This window comes from Heloderma suspectum, chromosome 4, assembly GCF_057233095.1.
Source record: "Heloderma suspectum isolate Gila_16-S chromosome 4, 16-S_ref, whole genome shotgun sequence".
NCBI classification, from domain to species: Eukaryota; Metazoa; Chordata; class Lepidosauria; order Squamata; family Helodermatidae; genus Heloderma; species Heloderma suspectum.
This window is the reverse complement of record NC_139461.1, coordinates 204849752-204868516: the sequence shown is the minus strand read 5'-3', so window position 1 is coordinate 204868516 and position 18765 is coordinate 204849752. Positions and strand designations below refer to the sequence as shown.

The 18765-nt window shown below is 44.5% G+C and overlaps 1 protein-coding gene across 2 annotated transcripts; it reads right to left on the bottom strand.

The window, feature by feature from the left end:
* Window positions 1–4: 4 nt before the first annotated feature.
* Window positions 5–15034, bottom strand: LOC146347991 (di-N-acetylchitobiase-like). 2 transcript variants are annotated; one of them, XM_084852103.1, is made up of 7 exons: window positions 14875–15034; window positions 13565–13703; window positions 11012–11220; window positions 7504–7675; window positions 6900–6997; window positions 1226–1387; window positions 5–262 (listed from the first exon to the last, which is right to left on the bottom strand). In XM_084852103.1, the coding sequence occupies exons 1-7, from the start codon at window positions 15007–15009 to the stop codon at window positions 74–76; spliced, it is 1104 nt and encodes a 367-aa protein (XP_084708229.1). In that variant the 5' UTR covers window positions 15010–15034; the 3' UTR covers window positions 5–73. The 2 variants fall into 2 exon arrangements, with proteins under 2 accessions (XP_084708229.1, XP_084708227.1); XM_084852101.1 differs by lacking the exon at window positions 1226–1387.
* Window positions 15035–18765: the final 3731 nt, after the last annotated feature.

Below are 18765 nucleotides of genomic sequence, written 5' to 3'. Positions count from 1 at the left end.
TCTATGCCCGTAAAGAAAAGAAGTAAATTAACCATTCATGGCTGTCCTATCTCTAAATCCACACTCTCATAAACTACTTTGGTTTCAAGGCCTCCCACATTGCTTCAGTTTGCTCTTGTGCTACAGAGCTGCCAGAGTAGTCAAGGCAATTTGCGTTCCACATACCGATACCCCTCAAGCCGTGTTCTTTCACATAGGCTGCCTTCAGAGAAATACTCCTGGGATTATCAAACCACACTTGATGAAAAGCACCATTTGGGTCCTACAAAAAGCGTGAAACAAAGAACATATTAACACGCTGCCCATGGTCTTCTCAAACCAACCTCACAGCTTTAGGTGTTCATGTTGCATTAAAAGTGCACACTGGCAGTAAACGTCCCGGTGTTTGCTTGATTGTGCTTTTCTGAAATACGAAATAAAGAAGTCGTATGATCATGTCTCACTATACTGGATTGAGTCACTTTCTCCTAGTCTTGGTTAACCCCCCCATAAAATGGAAATAATGGACAACTGCTTCACGATATTATTGTGAGAGCAAGCATAATAAAAACTGTAATGGCCTTTGAATGAATAATTTTTAAGTGATGGTAGTGATAGTAGTCCAGGGAGAAGAAAATTAAACTTCAGTTTATATTTTGATGAGAAACATGACACTCTTACTGCTTAATATTTTCATAAGTCAATATAGTAATTTAACATAAGGAGAATATAGTATAGTATATTAGTATATCTGCAGAAAGCTAACTAAAATAGTGTGCAGGCTTTCTTTAGTTGATACAATTTCATGTTCTTTGCCAGGAATACGGATACTCCCTGATGCTCTGAAGGTTTGGATTCATAGGGCTTTATTGGTAGTTAAAAACTAATATGGTATCATTGGAAAGTAGGTAATCCCCCTTCAGTGCAGACGTGATGAGAGTGGTTGCTACAATAGAAATTAACAGAACAGACCATTGGATCTTGGCAAGGAAATATGACCCCCCTTTCTTTAATTTTTTTGGAAATAACTGATCCCTTTCCAGTCCCCTATAACTTTCTCTTTCCTCCTGCTCTCCTGGTTTCATTATTATGGTTGTTTCTTATTCTCTCACTTCTCCTTCAGTATATATAGAAAAGCGAAAGACCATAATGAGAATATCTAAAGTCTATGTAGTGTAACTAGGAATTCACAATAGTGAATTGGTGGGGGAAGAGACTATTGTAAATTATGTTTATAACAGCTAACCTTGTATTCGAGATATGGCGCTTTCTGTTCTTCATCCCAGAGGATCCCGGAAAGAGAACTATTTTCCTGATTCATTACTGTTTTATAGGGGACTTGATGTCCTGCCGCATTACTGCACAGAAGCCCTCGGAAAGAACGTTTTGCAAAGGAGCAAACATGAGCCTGAAGAAATGTAAATTGTGTTATGTAGATATACTAAAACCACAAGAAGGGATATATTATATATTACTTTCTTATCCTTATAAGGGTCCATAATCCCATTAATATATCTGGCTAACAACCTATCCCCTGCTAACAAGTCCTCACCTTTTAAAACAAAATTTAAGAGGAAGTCCCCATTTCCAAAATTTGATACCTATGCCCTGTAGTAATCCACAGTTACTATAAAAAGGGATATATTTTGAAAGATAAGATAACTGAAGACAATCAGTTAACTGAGGCAAGAAATGCTTCTGGCATTCCAGTTCTACCCAGATTTACATAGAAGTGGGTTGCCCTGATTTTAGGACCGTGGCCTAACAGTGGCTTCAAATAGAACTGAAGAACTGCCATCAATCACTTCAGCATTCAGTTGGCCATGTTTGTAACATTTCAAGGAATGCGTGTGCAGGCAACCTGTACTGCCTGCATGTGAATAAAGCCTGCACAAATCAAATTCCCCTTCGGACAAGTCAGCCAAATGCAGAAATGGCTTCATTTGGGTGGCTTCTTTGTTGTTGTTCAGTCGTTAAGTCGTGTCCGACTCTTCGTGACCCCATGGACCATAGCACGCCAGGCCTTCCTGCCCTCCGCTCTCTCCCGGAGTGTGCTCAAGTTCATATTCATTGCATCGATGATGCTATCTAGCCATCTCATCCTCTGCTGTCCCCTTCTCCTTTTGCCTTCAATCTTTCCCAGCATCAGGGTCTTTTCCAGGGAGTTTTCTCTTCGCATTAGGTGGCCAAAATATTTGAGCTTCAGCTTCAGTATCTGTCCTTCCAATGAGCACTCAAGGTTGCTTTCCTTTAGGATGGACTGATTTGACATCCTTGCAGTCCAGGGGACTCGTAAGAGTCTTCTCCAGCACCACAGTTCGAAAGCATCGATTCTTCGGCGCTCAGACTTTCTTATAGTCCAGCTCTCACAGCCATACGTTGCTACTGGGAAAACCATAGCTTTGATTATACGGATCTTTGTCGGCAAGGTGATGTCTCTGCTTCTTACTATGCTGTCTAGGATTGCCATAGTCTTCCTCCCAAGGAGCAAGCGTCTTTTAATTTCATGGCTACAGTCACCGTCTGCGGCGATCTTGGAGCCCAAGAAAGTAAAATCTGTCACTGCTTCCATTTCTTCCCCTTCTATATGCCAGGAAGTGATGGGACCAGATGCCATGATCTTCGTTTTTTTAATGTTGAGTTTCAAACCAGCTTTTGCACTCTCCTCTTTCACCCTCAACAAGAGGCTCTTTAGATCCTCTTCGCTTTCTGCCATTAGGGTGGTATCGTCTGCGTAACTGAGGTTGTTGATAATTCTCCCGGCAATCTTAATTCTGACCTGGGATTCATCCAACCCGGCGTTTCTCATGATGTACTCTGCATATAAATTAAATAAGCCGGGCGACAATATGCAGCCTTGTCGTACTCCTTTCCCAATTTTGAACCAATCGGTTGTTCCATGTTTGGTTCTTATTGTTGCTTCTTGACCCTCATACAGGTTTCTCAGGAGACAGGTAAGGTGGTCTGGTACTCCCATCACTTTCAGAATTTGCCACAGTTTGTTGTGATCCACACAATCAAAGGCTTTAGCGTAGTCAATGAAGCAGAAATAGACGTTTTTCTGGAATTCTCTTGCTTTCTCCATGATCCAGCGAATATTGGCGATTTGATCTCTAGTTCCTCTGCCTCTTCGAAACCTAGCTTGTACTTCCGGTAGTTCTCGGTTCACATACTGCTGAAGCCTAGCTTGTAGGATTTTGAGCATAACCTTGCTGGCATGTGAAATGAGCGCAATTGTGCGGTAGTTTGAACACTCTTTGGCGTTGCCCTTTTTTGGAAGTGGAATGTAAACCGACCTTTTCCAGTCTTGTGGCCACTGTTGAGTGTTCCAAATTTGTTGGCATATTGAGTGCAGCACTTTAACAGCATCATCTTTTAGGATTTTAAATAGCTCAGCTGGAAGACTGTCATCTCTGCTAGCTTTGTTGTTAGTAATACTTCCTAAGGCTCACTTGACTTCACTCTCTAGGATGTCCGGCTCAAGTTCAGTGACCGCACTATCATGGCTATCAGGGACATTCAGATCTTTCCTGTATAGTTCTTCTGTGTATCCTTTCCACCTCTTCTTAATCTCATCTACTTCTGTTAGGCCCCTGCCTTCTTTGTCCTTTATCATGCCCGTCTTTGCACAAAACATTCCCTTGAGATCTCCGATTTTCTTGAAAAGATCTCTAGTCTTCCCCATTCTACTGCTTTCCTCGATTTCTTTGCATTGTTCATTTAAGAAGGCCTTCTTGTCTCTCCTTGCTATTCTCTGGAACTCTGCATTCAGTTGGATATATCGTCCCCTTTCTCCCTTGCTTTTCGCTTCCCTTCTTTCCTCAGCTACTTGTAAAGCCTCATCAGACAGCCACTTTGCTTTCTTGCATTTCTTTTTCTTTGGGATGGATTGAGTTGCTGCCTCCTGAACAATGTTACAGACCTCCGTCCATAGTTCCTCAGGCACTCTGTCTATCAGGTCTAATCCCTTAAATCTATTCCTCGCCTCCACTGTATATTCATAAGGGATACAATTTAGGTCATACCTGAATGGTTTAGTGGTTTTCCCTACGTTCTTCAATTTAAGCCGAAATTTTGCAACAAGAAGCTCATGATCTGAGCCACAGTCAGCTCCAGGTCTTGTTTTTACTGACTGTATAGAGCTTCTCCATGTTTGGCTGCAAAGTACGTAATCAATCTGATTTCAATATTGACCATCTGGTGATGTCCATGTATAGAGTCGTCTCTTGTGCTGTTGGAAAAGAGTGTTTGCTATGATCAGTGTGTTCTCTTGGCAAAACTCTATTAGACTTTGTCCTGCTTCATTCTGTACACCAAGGCTATGCTTGCCTGTTATCCCGGTGATTTCTTGACTTCCTACTTTAGCATTCTAATCCCCTATGATGAAGAGGACATCTTTTTTTGGTGTTAGTTCTAGAAGGTGTTGTAGGCCTTCATAGAACCGATCAACCTCAGCTTCTTCGGCCTCAGTGGTTGGGGCATAGACTTGAATTACTGTGATGTTGAATGGTTTGCCTTGGATTCGTACTGAGATCATTCTATCGTTTTTGAGATTGTACCCCAATACTGCTTTTCCCACCCTCTTGTTGACTATGAGTGCTACTCCATTTCTTCTAAGGGATTCTTGCCCACAGTAGTAGATATAATGGTCACCTGAATTAAATTCGCCCATGCCTGTCCATTTTAGTTCGCTGATTCCCAAGATGTCAGTGTTCCATCTTGCCATCTCGTGTTTGACCACCTCCAGCTTACCTTGAATGATTGATCTTACATTCCAGGTTCCTAGACAATATTGTTCTGTACAGCATCGGACTTTCTTTTCACCACCAGACACATCCACAGCTGAGTGTCCTTTCAGCTTTGGCCCAGCCGCTTCACTCTTTCTGGCGCTACTTGGAAATTCCCTCTGCTCTTCCCCAGTAGTATATTGGACACCTTCGGACCTGAGAGGCTCATCTTCCAGCGTCATATCTTTTAGCCTTGTGATACGTTCCATGGGGTTTTCTTGGCATGAATACTGGAGTGGGTTGCCATTTCCTTCTCCAGTGGCTCACATTTTGTCAGACCTCTCCACCATGACCTGTCCGTCTTGGGTGGCCCTGCATGGCATAGCTTATGCCTTCACTGAGTTACGCAAGCCCCTTCACCACAACAAGGCAGTGATCCATGAAGGGGGGTGGCTTCTTTAGTAACTGCCAAAACCACTCTAAGGATGTAACTACTCACTCAGCAGCAAAAGTGGAGCCCCCAACCCTGTGTTTGCTGTTAGACATACAAAAATGGGGGGGGGGGGTTGCTAGGGGAAGTGGTAGGTAGGAGGGAGGAACATGACCTCCCACCAGCTGCTTTTCTCCTGCAGCTACTCTTCATAGTTGTTCTTCCCAGACACGTTTCCTGGGCAAGTAGGGGGAAAGTGACGGGGTGGAGGGAGAAGTTGAAGAAGAAAAATGGTGTATAGGAAAATAGTTAATCCTGTCTCCTGATCCCTCTTCTTCCCTATACATCTCCCCAGCCCTGTCTTGCATAATGTAATTGTGACAAATGGGAATCTGCACCTCTAACCCTGGAAGGTAGGACTGTGCCAGACACCCTTTGTCTATATTCGAGGGGTAGACTGCCACCACTTGTGTTTTTAAATAAGTCTTATGTCCTGGATATACAAGAATCCAGGCATATACAGTTATGGAGAAAGATAGGGCCCTTTTCCAGAGCTTCCTTTTAACACCTTAAAAAACAACTACAGGTCGGTAGGTTTGCCAAGCAGTCCAACGCGTGGATAAGGCCAACCTTTGGTTTAGGCAAGATGAACTAAATCAATTCCAGTTTCCAATAGAGTATATTTATTAACTGAGCAGAAAGAAGTTCAGAAATGATCAGCTGTGTTTAAAATAAAATGAAACACAGCAATAGCAAACTAAAACTTACTTAACTCACCACAGTAGCTTACAGGAGGGGGAACAGCAAGGCACACTTGGGGCTGCGTAGTATGGCGGAGTCCAGTCTTGACTGTATGCCAGCCATTCAAAGACAAAGAAAAGATTTCACAAATAAAGGTATTTCTATGGGGGTTCCACAGCTTCCAGAGAGGGAAATTCAAACTAACCTGTCAATGGCCTGGGAGGAGTCGTCCAGGTGATTCTCGCATATAGCTATTGAACGCAAGACTGAGTCGTAGAGGAGGGTGTGAAAGGAAACAGCCCCCCTGGAATGTGTAGTAATGCAGATTTTTTGTGTGTATAGATGCCTTCAGAGACATCTAAAAGAGGGGAAGGTTAATCATAGCAATGAACACAAGGTTAGGAGTCCCATCTATTTTGCCATGTGAACGAATCATTCCATCCTTGGAGTTCCACTGTAAAGCTAAAACCTAAGCATGCTTAGCTACAAGTAAGTGCCTTTGAAATCAATGGGACTTACTTCTAATTAGGCACACTGTTTCAGGATTGGAACGTTACTCACTTTAGACATACATTACTACCGAACTGAACTGTTTCAGTAAACACTACTCCACAACCCCTTCACCCTACCCAGTGCTGGTTGCAGCCCACAAGTAGGGAGAATGCAGAATCCAGGATGGTCTTGCTCTAAAAGTCTTTTAGCCAATAGGACTGAGAAAGGCCCACATACTATTTTAACTACTAGAGAGAGAAGGGCTATTTAGATTTCTAACCTGGCAGAAGGTGTAATTGAACAGCTCTCCCCTGATTGCCAAGTTTAGAGTCCTGCTCATGTAAGGCAGCCCCTATGGGCAGATTAATGGAAGTGGGTAACAGTAAAGCAGATTATTTTAGTAAAGCACTACAGATGCAGACTAAAAACATATGAATTAAAGTATCAGTGTAGAATCCATGCCCACAAAAATAAAGTCTAAGACCTCAGTAAGCAAAAATACCGTTAAAAATTAGCTGACTTTCTCTTACCGTAGATAAGCCTACACAGGTATAATCATAGCCGTACCACGGAACACCCATCACAAGCTTCTTTGGATTAATGCCCATGCGAATGTAATTGCTGTATCCTAATTTAATATAAAATTTTAAAAAACTGCATGCACTTTATTCTTACTTCCATGTCTGCAGCTGCATTTGTAACATAAACAAATCAAAAGCTGTTGAGGCAGACATTCAAGACACAACTACTACAAGTCGTTCACATGCCGTTTCCACTTTGTAGAAGAACATTTAAAAAAAAACAATTCAAGTGATTACTGTTTTATTTTACTCGTGAAAAAGACACCCTACATGAGAGCAGGTGCTGACAGATTTGAAGATGGCTATATGGCATGAGAACCAAGGTACATAGTTGATTTTTCTACTAATGCAGCTAACCAAAAATGTGCCTTGGACTCTGTCATACATGGCTTTAATGTATGCCATCTCCAAGCAAGCAGAGTAAAAGATGCAGATTTATGCAAAATACCATAGTTTACCTAATTTCTCCCAGTTAAGGACTCTGGGGTTGCTATATCCACTACAAATGGTCCAACCAATCAGTTTTCATAGTTCAACAGAGACTAGTTCTTACCAGATAAGGTCTGGTTGTATGGAGCATTGGCTCCTACTATGCAGCGTGTCCACATCTGAGGTTGCTCATCATAAGACATCACAAACATAAAATCACAGGAATCAGCAATTCCACTGTAGTTGTAACATCTGTTGTTTATGCATCTTGGAGACCAAGCAACATCAAAAGTTACCTGTGGGAGAATGAGAAATGGATGTCTCCCTCTTGCTCTGAACAGGCATTCTTTATATAAACAATTTTACTGCTATTATAGCAATAATATACACAAAATTTCATTGTATACAAAATGCCTAACCAATAACAACTACAGTCTAAAAATGTTTTCACCTTAGCTACAGCATTAGCAAAACCATCTATGCCCATTATTTTTTCCAAAATACAATAAAGGAGTGCTATTTCTTCTGAAATGGGCATCTCCTACAGCCCAATCCTATGCGTGTTTGCTCAGACATAATCCTCTTGGGTCCAATGGGCATATTCCCAGATAAGTATGAACAGGACAGCAGCATAGGATTATTATTTTCTCCGTTACTTTAGCCTCCTACAATCTCTTCACCATTGGTATATATTTGGGTCCTTCACAGTCTAGCGGCACAGATTTTTGTTGTGAACAGGCATCCTCCATACAGATTTGCACAAAAGACTAGAAAACCTTTCTGAATGTACTAGCATAGATATTATAGAGCAACAGTGATCTCAGAAGGAACTGTGACTTAGGCTGACAGTTAAAGAGGGGGAGGGAGCAATCCTATGGCTGCTAGTCAGCAGCTAGATGGCCATAGGATATGTGGTTTTCCAGGTACCAACCTTGGAGCCCATGCTCCAAGGTTGGTTCCTGGAGAACTGACCTTCCCTCCCTTCCGTGCTGCCTCACAGGCAGCACGGAACAGCCCCGTGCTCTGCGCTCCAAAGAGGAGCACGGAGCGTCGAAAATGGGGTGTTCCGGGGTGGTGGTGTTCCTGGGTGGGGAAGACGGAAATGCCGGTACAACACATCCTATGTGTTGTCCGGCAGCCTCCTGCCCCGCTCTGCCTTCCCACAGCAAGACAGCCGAAATCGGCTGTCTATCTGCAAATGCAGGGCGGGAGAAGCATGGAGGGAACGATCCCCTCTATGCTTCTCCTGCCCTGCTTTGGATAGGTGGTCACCTCCGAGTTCGGAAGCAGCCACCTATCCCCATAGGATTGTGCCCTTAGTTGGTTAGTTGTTACGTTGTTTATTTTTACAGATTCTGCTTTCTGAGAATTGAGGTGTAGACTTGGTAAAAAAAACTTTCTAAGGATTTTTGACCATTTTACATTGCAGATATTTCAGACAATAGAATGGCAGTTCATGATTCATTTTGATGATGCCTATGGCTGCTAATTTCTTTTTAAATGATTTAATTTGTACAGCGGCAAAATGCTCATATGTGGAATATAAGCACAAAGTAATATGTGCTTAATTGGCAGCACAGTATTAAATGAAAAACTTTGAATTAAAAACATTGTGTATTGCTTTATTTGGAATTGAAGGAATTGTATTTAAGGACAGGCTTGCACAAGTTGTCATGAACTAACATTAGAACATAGGAAGCCAAGATATACCAAGTCAGACCATGGGTCCATCTAGACCATTATTGTCAACATTGACTGGCAGCAGCTCTCCAGGGTTTCAGGCAGATGTTTTTCCAGTCTGACCTGGAAATGCTGGTGATTGAACCTGCAATCTTTTGCATGCAAAACATGTGCTCTATTACTGAGCCACAGCCCATCCCACTAATTCAATTGCGGCTCACCAGCCAAGCATGTCAACCCATTAGGAGCTCCAAAAATCTCTTCATTTGATGCCTGCCAGGACTTCAAAGGAGTTGTCAAGTAACTGACAGGCTACAATGCATTATTTTCAGTGTTCTTGCTGTTGCTTTGTTTATAATGTTGGCATACTGTTTGTAATGGTTTTTAAGATGATGGTGTTCTTGTTTTATTGTTTTGATTGTTGTATACCACTTTGGTGGCTCTGGCAGAAAGGCAGTATAAAAATACAATCAATCAACAATTGGGGACTGCATTCATCATAGTGGGTCAAAAGTTATACAAGCCTGATCTAAGATGTGAGCTCATTGGGGTGAACAGTTGCTAATCCTATGGCCACTAGACAGTGTCTAGACAGCCATAGGATTTTTCAGTTTCTGGGAACCAAGCTTGGAGCCAGGGCTCTGAGCTCAGATCCCAGTAACCGCACTCCCCACCGCCGCCTCGTAGGCAGCACGGTTTGTCCGCGCTCATAAGCACAGCATGGAGCAGGTGAAAAGGGGGCATTCTCAGGGGAGGGGAGGGGAGGAGACTGCAGGAGACTGCAGAAGTGCCATTACAATGCTTCCTATGTGCTGTCTGGCCTTCCCCCCTCCCATTCTGACATCCCTGGCTAGACAGCCAAAATCAGCTGTCTAGCTGCAAATGCAGGGTGGCTGGAGAGCAGAGGGGAGGATCCCCTCTGTGCTCCACCTGCCCTGCACTGGATAGTTGGCTGCCTCCGAGTTTGGAAGCACCTGACTATCCCCATAGGATTGCACCCTTTTAGTTTAAGAATAGTATTATGGTGTTGCTGTATTCTTTTTTAAAATAAAAAAATAAGAAGAAAGTTATGAGACCAAGGGAAACATTTTAATGATACATTTAAGGTTAGTTTTTTGATATCTAGAATGCTACTGGGGCTTTTTTAAACCAACATATGTATATTTCCCATGGTGAGAAGGTGCACTGATCTGCCTTCTCCCATATAAATCTGCGCACCAGTTAAAATAATCTTTAAACAGCCTTCTCTGTGTACCCTGTGCTTCTGATGTCAGGAGGATAGTTACCAGATATACACCCTTCTCTGTAATGATGCCCAAATTATGGAATTTTCTCCTTAAAAATGTTTGCTTGGCACCATCTCTGTTATGTTTAGCTGCAAAGTGAAGTCCATTCTTTTCCCTCATGGTTTTAATGGAGGTGAACATATGTTTAGTAGTTTTTAGCTGTTGTTTTAGGCTGCAATCCTATATACACTTTCCTGGCAGTAGGCCCCATTGAACTCAGTGGGACTTCCTTATGAGTAGACATTAATAGGATAAACACTGTTAATCTGCTGGTTCTCCTACTTTTATCTTTACAGTTTTACTGTTGTTTATTTTGACATTGTATTTTATTTAATATTGACTATTTGTACAACACTTTGGGAGTGTTCGCATCAAAAGGTAAAGTATAACATTATAAAGAAAAAGATCAGATTTGAATAGCCTTCCAGAGATGCTAATTATTTCATTTCTAGTGACAGACTACTACTGGCTTTCTTAGGATCTTTTGGTGCTAGTTTGACAATTAATGGAGATTACACCTACAAAAGTTCAGAACCGAAATTTGTGCTTACAATGGTAAATGTTGTCAAAGGGAGCCTTTAATCTCATGCACTGGGGGCAGGGGGAATGGAATTGGCTAGTACATAATTGGTGTTTTTGCAAGAGGAGTCTTTGTGGCATTTTTACCTGTGATCCTGGAATTTCTTTGTGGAAAGCTTCTGTTGTTTCTTTAACCAGGGCTGTTAATGCATAGTATTTGGGTGAAGCCTTTTTAACCCCTTGTTCAATGTCTATATTGATTCCATCCATATACTGTTTTTTGGCCAGGTCCAACTTTTCCTTTATCCAGGCTGCCCGGAATGCAGGTTTAACAAGTTTCTTCACAGATACATCTCCTAAAAAACAAATGGTGATTAGTTGCCAGAGTTTTTCCTAACTAGAAGGGATGAAAGTGTTTTTGGAGACCATCCTGATCTTAAACATGTTTGCTCAGAAGTATGTCCTATAAGTTCAATGGGACTGTAAGTATGCTTAGGGTTGCAACTGCACCCACTCATTTTATTACTAAATCTATCATCCTTGAATGTATTTTAGGAAAGAAAGACAAAATTAAAAAGGGGTTAGAAATCAAGTAAACACAATGGTCTTGTCACAAGGGTCTTGTAGTCTTGTTTCTGTTGGGAATATTGCAACCTCATCTGCAAGGTACAGGAAGGGGGCAGTGTTGCAGTTAGTTAATTAGGGAACGCATAGGAACTTCGGGCATAGCTAGCCTTAAGATCTCTGTAGGCCACAGTGTGGTTTCCTGCTCCTCCCCTCTCCATTGCTGGGAGCACACATTTGCTCTCTCCCCTGCCGGTGTTATAGAACATAAAGAAATGGACTGAACAAACTTTGGTTGAAACTTTACACTGTTCCTGCATTTTTATGCAAGACATTGTGAGTAAACGATGTGAGTAAACCATTTTACATTTTCTTCACTAAAGAAAGGTGTGGTCTCCTTTTTTTTAACTCTTGTGTTCATGTGGGACTGGTAAATGTTCATTCTGTTATGCCTTTAATGTTTCCCTCTGCTAACTGTCTTTTTAACAAGAGGAATCATAACCAAAAAATTCCCATCACTTTCAAGGGTCTTGTGTAGTTAAGCACAACAACTATTACCCCCAAATGGTGTTGCACATCGCCCATCTGCATCCAGCGAACACAGTAAGGTCCATTTGCAATACAGGTGTAGATGTGCCTCCTGATGTGTATATGCAGCTGCTTTGGCTGCACACAGGGTTCTTCTGCACAGACCTCTGTTGCTGAATTGAGTACTGCATGTTTTACTATATCCCTCTGAGGACTTCCAGAGGGAACAATGTTTGAACAAGCATTCCTAGGAAAGGCCACCTATAGAATATTTTCAATGTGTGTCATAAACAGTTAATAGACCTAAGATATTTCATTGGTTAATCAGTCAAAAATGTTCAAACAACTAAAAATGTGCCCCTGATTAACTGGTCAGTAGATTTAATTTTAAATTGTTTTAATTCAAATATTTATATTTTTAAAAACCCAGCAGAGGGCAACCATTTTAAAAGAAGCAATGCCTCCTTTCTCTCACATAGGTGAGAATGCCTTTCCTAAGATGAGGCCTGCTTAGGGGCGTACGAAACCCCGCTTACCTGGCTCCGCCAGGTTCCGCAGGTGGGGGTGGTGATCTGTTCCTCCCCCCAGAATCCTCGACGGGGGGGGAGGCAATCCATTCCTCCCCCCCAGAATTCTGCCCCCCGGAGCCACCAGCTGGGCCAACCCGTAGTGGGGCCTCCAGCCGCTGCCTGGCTGCTGCGGACACAAATGGCATCCTGCGTAGGAGACAACATTTGCGTCCCTATGCTGGCCTGTGATAGGCTACGTAAATATTTATGTAGCCTATCACGGCTAAAGCAGGGACGCAAATGGCATCCCCTACGCCATTTGCAGCCGGAGCCGCAGCCGCAGCCAGGTAGGCTCCATTTCGCGGGGCTTTCACGGGGTGGTGGGGCAGGGAGCTCCGTTCCGTCACGGATTCCGGGGAGGGTGAATTCACTGGAATTCGGCCCCCCTGGGATCCATGGCGAAATTCTCTAACATCCCTAGGTCTGCTAGAACATGTGTGTGAACCGTCCTAAAACAAAGATGGGGTTTTTTTTTTCTTTAGAACTATTATTTTGGTCCTATGCATATTTATGAGATGTATCTGAGTAACTGACTAACCAACTAAAATGCGTAAGATTATTTGACTAAGATTTCTTTCATTGGGTGATAGCCCAAAAATTATATGATTGTTTGATAGGACTTACTTGGAAGTTCAACAGAAACCACTGGAACTTACTTGTACATAAAAAGGTTTAGGAAGATAGGAGGATAGAGCACATTTTATAGCCCTTGGAATAGATACCTCTAAAGCTGGCAAGTTTCAAAAGAGAGATCCCCAAAGGCAATACAATCATCCCTTTATGACAGAGGAGGTGTAACATAATGGAAATTACTAACCTGTCCAGAGACTGGTGGTGCAATCTAGTAGCACAGCTTACTTTCACACATTACAGTTAAACTGTGATACCAATGACAGCATCCTTGTATAATTATTAAGGCTGCAGTCCCATCCATGCATTATGGGAATAAGTTTCTCTGACCTGTGGGACTTGCTTCTAACTAAACTTATTTAGAACCAGGCTGCATAAAAATATTCTCATTACTTTGATTAGAACATACCATTTAAAACTACCCTGGATCCTTTAGAATGGGCATGACACATAAGCTCAGAGTCGTATTTTCCAAAAGTTGCCACCGTTGTAATTTGTGACCAGTCATAGTATTTCCAGTTCTTTCCACCTACATCAAATACAAAGACCTGCAGAGGCACAGCAAAAAACATGGCACTCTCTCTTACTCTCTTAATATCTCTCCCACAACAGCTAGGCACGTTTTCACCAGCGTCATTTAAATTAGGTCTGGACTCTGATGTCATCTGTCACCCCCCTCAGAATTCCGTTCTCTCTCAGCTTAGCTGCGATCCTCACTGTAGCTGTCGGGGGAATGAATTTTCCAAGCAACAATATATTGTTCCATGTTGGAATGCAAAGTATTTGGGATGACTTGGTCTGGAATGGGCAATTAAGACCTATTTGCTTTGCCAAAGATGTGCTCCTGGTGATGAAAACTCTTAGAACTGGTCTGTTGATATGGATCGACACAGCTACCTGAAATTTTTGGACTGCCTTTGAAGACTGTCACAATGAGCTCCTGCATTTCCAAATTTACCACACCTGTGTGTGTGCGCACGCGCGTGCGTGTGTGTGTGTGTAGTTCAATCCAGGTGGGTGTGTGGACATTTCTGTTGGGAGGGGGGAGATATAATGAAGCTTAGGGAAGGCTAATGGGTAATATTGGGAGTGTGCAAGGGGGCTGCTTAAACGGGAAGGGATCTGTCCGTGAGGGCTGAGTTGATAAGATGAAGCTTCCGTAGAGTATTTTGAAAACCTAAAATGTTTGCGTTTGAGTGAGTGAAGACGATTTTAACACCCCTGCATTTTTCTCATAGAGTCCAACTGAAATACCCCTGCCTCACGCAGCTGCGCTGTTTTTGGATCCCAGTTGAAGGCTGTATGTCTTACAAGGTTGTACAATCTTAGAAGGGGTCGTGGCTGTGAGGGGGCCAGCTGTGGCTACCAAGAAGGGGCCCCGCACTTCTGAATTTGCCACTACACTACCGACCATCGGTCTGACGTGGTATCTGGAAGCATCTCCTGGCCTGGAGATGCAGCGGCGGCAAGAGTCTCAGCTGCTAACTTTCTACTTATTTGGGTGACTTTTAAAGCTACAGCTCTTAAAGCAAGCCAACGTTGAGCACGAACACAACAGGCCCGGCGAGGCCCGGAAAAGAAAAGAGGGAAACGCTCCTCCAAGCGCCCGTTAGACGCCCTCCGTCTTTGGGGATTGGCTGATCGAAGTATCACGTGCCCTCCATTCGCGGCAAGGCTTTTTTTTTTTCCTCCCTTTAAAGTCCCGTTGCGCCTGCGCACCTCGAAGTTCGTGGTGGCCGTGACGGGGGTGCAGAGAGCGGGGTCCTGACACGGGCACGCCCCGGAGCACAAGCGCAGGCGGAGGAGGAGCGCGAGCAGGAGGCGCGCGCCTCCGCCGCCTAGCAACCGCTCCATGCCGAGCCCCCGCCCCTAGAATCGGCTTCTTGCTTCTCCCCCTCCCGCTGCTGTTGTCTACCTGTGGGAAGTGGGACGGACCCAATCGCCCTCGTCTTGGTCTCTAGAGAACCGGCATAGACTTAAACGGTAGACTGATAATTCCATTGCCCGCTGACGGGACGCTCGCTACCTTTTGGCCGCCATTTGCTCTTCGCCTGTTGAGTAAAAGTGACCGCAAAGGGGAAATCCAGGGCTTCGGCGTGGCTGCCGTTGGGCGGACGCGTGCCACCTCGCGCCCCAACTATAGAAACAAAGTCAGGCGCTCATGCGCAGAAGTGGTTTTTGGTTGGTGTCGGGGGTTTTTTCGTTTTCGAAGTTTGTGAACCCCACAGCGCCGGGGGGCCGGGGGGAACCGTTCAAAGGTGGCGGGTTAGGCCAGCCCTGGGACGTGGTCAGCTATTAGTATCGCAGGCTGAAAGTGAGGCTGAGGCGGAGTGCGCGGTGCTGCGGTGTCGTTTGGCGTTGTGGTTATTCCCACCTTGCTGGGCGGGTGGTGGGTGGGGAGAGGGCGCTGAAGCTGAGAGAGAGTAGCGTACGACAACCCTGGGACGTGGTCCTCTGTTAGTTTGTTGTTTATTCGTTCAGTCGCCTCCGACTCTTCGTGACTTCATGGACCAGCCCACGCCAGAGCTTCCCGTCGGCCGTCGCCACCCCCAGCTCCCCCAAGGTCGAGTCCGTCACCTCCAGAAGATCCATCCATCCATCTTGCCCTTGGTCAGCCCCTCTTCCTTTTGCCTTCCACTTTCCCTAGCATCAGCATCTTCTCCAGGGTAGCCTGTCTTCTCATGATGTGGCCAAAGTACTTCATTCCCTCAAGTGAGCAGTCTGGCTTTATTTCCTGGAGTATGGACTGGTTTGATCTTCTTGCAGTCCAAGGCACTCTCAGAATTTTCCTCCAGCACCACAGTTCAAAAGCATCTATCTTCCTTCGCTCAGCCTTCCTTATGGTCCAGCTCTCGCAGCCATACGTTACTACGGGGAATGCCACTGCTTTCACTATGCAGACCTTTGTTGTCAGTGTGATGTCTCTGCTCTTCACTATTTTATCAAGGTTTGTCGTTGCTCTCCTCCCAAGAAGTAAACATCTTCTGATTTCCTGGCTGCAGTCAGCGTCTGCAGTAATCTTTGCTCCTAGAAAGACAAAGTCTGTCACTTCCTCCACGTTTTCTCCCTCTATTTGCCAGTTATCAGTCAAGCTGGTTGCCATAATCTTGTTTTTTTTGAGGTTTAACTGCAACCCAGCTACTAACCTGTTAGTACGTGACCAGAAACACTGCAGCCCCCCTCTTGAACAATAATCAGGGTTAAGTGGTACATAACACTCCTGCCCTTTTACTGTCCTCTCAACGCTTCACTTTCTGGCGGTGTCCGATTTGGATCTCCAGCAAAATAAATATCCCATATAAAATATCCTGTGCAGCACAACCCTACACCGGGCGGCCAGTCCCACTGTGTTCAGTGGCATACGTGTGTACAGCATTGCAGTAACGTTAAACCTAGGGACGTTGCTCCCGTAGACCCCCTTCCAATCCCAGATCCGTCATTTCACAGCATTACAACGAACATTGCCTGCAAGTGAAACTGGAGGCAGCCGGGCGGTGCGCGGCCTTCATGAGTCTGAGGCCTCCCCCTAGTGCCACTCGGTGTCTCCACAGATTGAGAGAAATTTTGCTAGGAGGAAGACTTTCTTTTGTAAAAGGGGAAATGTATCAGCAAACGACAAACAGGAAGCAGTCGAACTTCGCAAGTTTGGAGAGCGTTGGGATTCCTGGTGCCTCTGCATTTGGTATCCCAAAATATGCCACTCTAAATTTATTTATTTATTTATTAAATTTATTAATCGCCCATCTGACTGGTCACCCAGCCACTCTGGGCGATGTACAATCCACCATAAAACAATTTTAAACAATAAAATTTTACCATATATATATATTTTTTTAAATACCCTAACCCACCCCAAATGCCTGCCTGAACAACCACGTTTTTAATGCACGACGGAAGCTCATTAAAGAGGGGGCATGACGGAGTTCCCTAGGGAGGGAGTTCCACAGAGTGGGGGCCACCACAGAGAAGGCCCTCTCCCTCGTCCCCACTAGTCTAGCTGTCCTGGCTGATGGGACAGAGAGAAGGCCATTTGAGGCTGATCTTGTTAAGCGGCCTGTCTGGTGTTGCTGGAGGCACTCCTTAAGATAGGCTGGGCCGGAACCATATAGGGTTTTAAAGGTCAAAACCAACACCTTGAATTTGGCCCGGAAAACAACTGGTAACCAGTGCAACTCCTTCAGCACTGGAGTGATGTGATCTCGCCGGCGGCTGCCTTTATTCAGGCGAGCCGCCGCGTTCTGTACCAGCTGCAGTTTCCGAACCGTCTTCAAGGGTAACCCCACGTAGAGCGCATTACAGTAGTCTAAACGAGAGGAGACCAGGGCATGTACTGCCGATGGGAGCAGATGGTCGGGAAGGAAGGGGCGCAGCCGCCGTATCAGATGGAGTTGATACAGCGCTGTCCGGCTCACAGCTGACACCTGAGCCTCCATGGACAGCTGGGAGTCCAAAATGACCCCCAGGCTGCGGACCTGGTCTTTCAAGGGTAGCCGTACCCCATTCAACACCAGGTCAACATCCCCCAGCCTCCTCTTGTCTCCCACCAAAAGTACCTCGGTCTTGTCAGGGTTCAGCTTCAGCTTATTCCTCCCCATCCAGCCACTCACCGTCTCCAGACATTTGGACAGGGATTCTACGGCCAACCTTGGTGAAGATTTGAAGGAGAGGTAGAGCTGCGTGTCATCCGCATATTGATGCGGATGACACGCAGTGTGATAAAAACAAATTGAAATGTTACACATGGAATAAAATCTGATAGTAGCTTCCAGATTTATTTAATTTGGAGAGGTATCTATGGCCAGAGCTCAGCCATACTCATGTGCTGAAAAATGTAAGCACATTAATTACGCTCTTTCATCTGGGCTATGGAAACGGTGAATGATTAACCAGAACAGGCTCTCTCTCTCCCCCCTTGCAGTTCTTTGGATTGCTCTTATGCAAAAAAGAGTGCATAGAGATTTTATGTGCAGCATGGTATTGAATTTGATTTGTTCGGAGTAAAAGATCACTGTCCTTTGCTTTCTTAGAATATATATTTTAAAGCTAGGGAGAAGCTCCACTTGAGACAATGTAAAGTTCACAACAATCAGAATACTTCAGTCAGAGTCCGTTATGATTATGGCTAAGCTATGGTGGCCTGGCTGTTCACTCACCAATCTACATTACTCCTGACAGATGATCAGGCAAGTGGCATCTTGGCATGGCTTGTTCCCCCCCACACACACAGACCTCCAGCCTGCTCCCTGCCCCTATTCCAGTGTCCTTTGCAGCACAGCCCATCTTGTCTCCTCATCCTGGCGTCCTCCTTGCTCCAGTCGCTACTCCTTTTCAGAGCACTTACTTTGTTTGCCACCTTTTAAAAAAATTAATCCCTCAGAATTGCACAAATAGGGGTTGTATTCCCCCCTGCACTAGCAAGAACAGAGGAGAAATTTGTGCAACAGCAGTAACTGCTCTGAGAAGGAGCGGCAAAAAGCAGGGGAAGCCAATAATTCCCCTTTCTGGACTTGCTGGCAGCTCAGGAAAGTGTTGAAAGGGAGGAGGACATTTAATAGCGAGAGGATTATGTTGCTTAGTGGGAGATTTTGTCCCCATCCTTTTGGTGCACTT

Coding starts and splice junctions, on each gene's coding strand:
- LOC146347991 (XM_084852103.1), bottom strand. CDS start 15,009: ATGGAGCGGTTGCTAGGCGGCGGAGGCGCGCGCCTCCTGCTCGCGCTC. Junction 13,704..14,874: donor CGGCCACCACGAACTTCGAG/GTGCGCAGGCGC, acceptor GTGCCTCTGCAG/GTCTTTGTATTTGATGTAGG. Junction 11,221..13,564: donor ATCCAGGGTAGTTTTAAATG/GTATGTTCTAAT, acceptor TTTGTTTTTTAG/GAGATGTATCTGTGAAGAAA.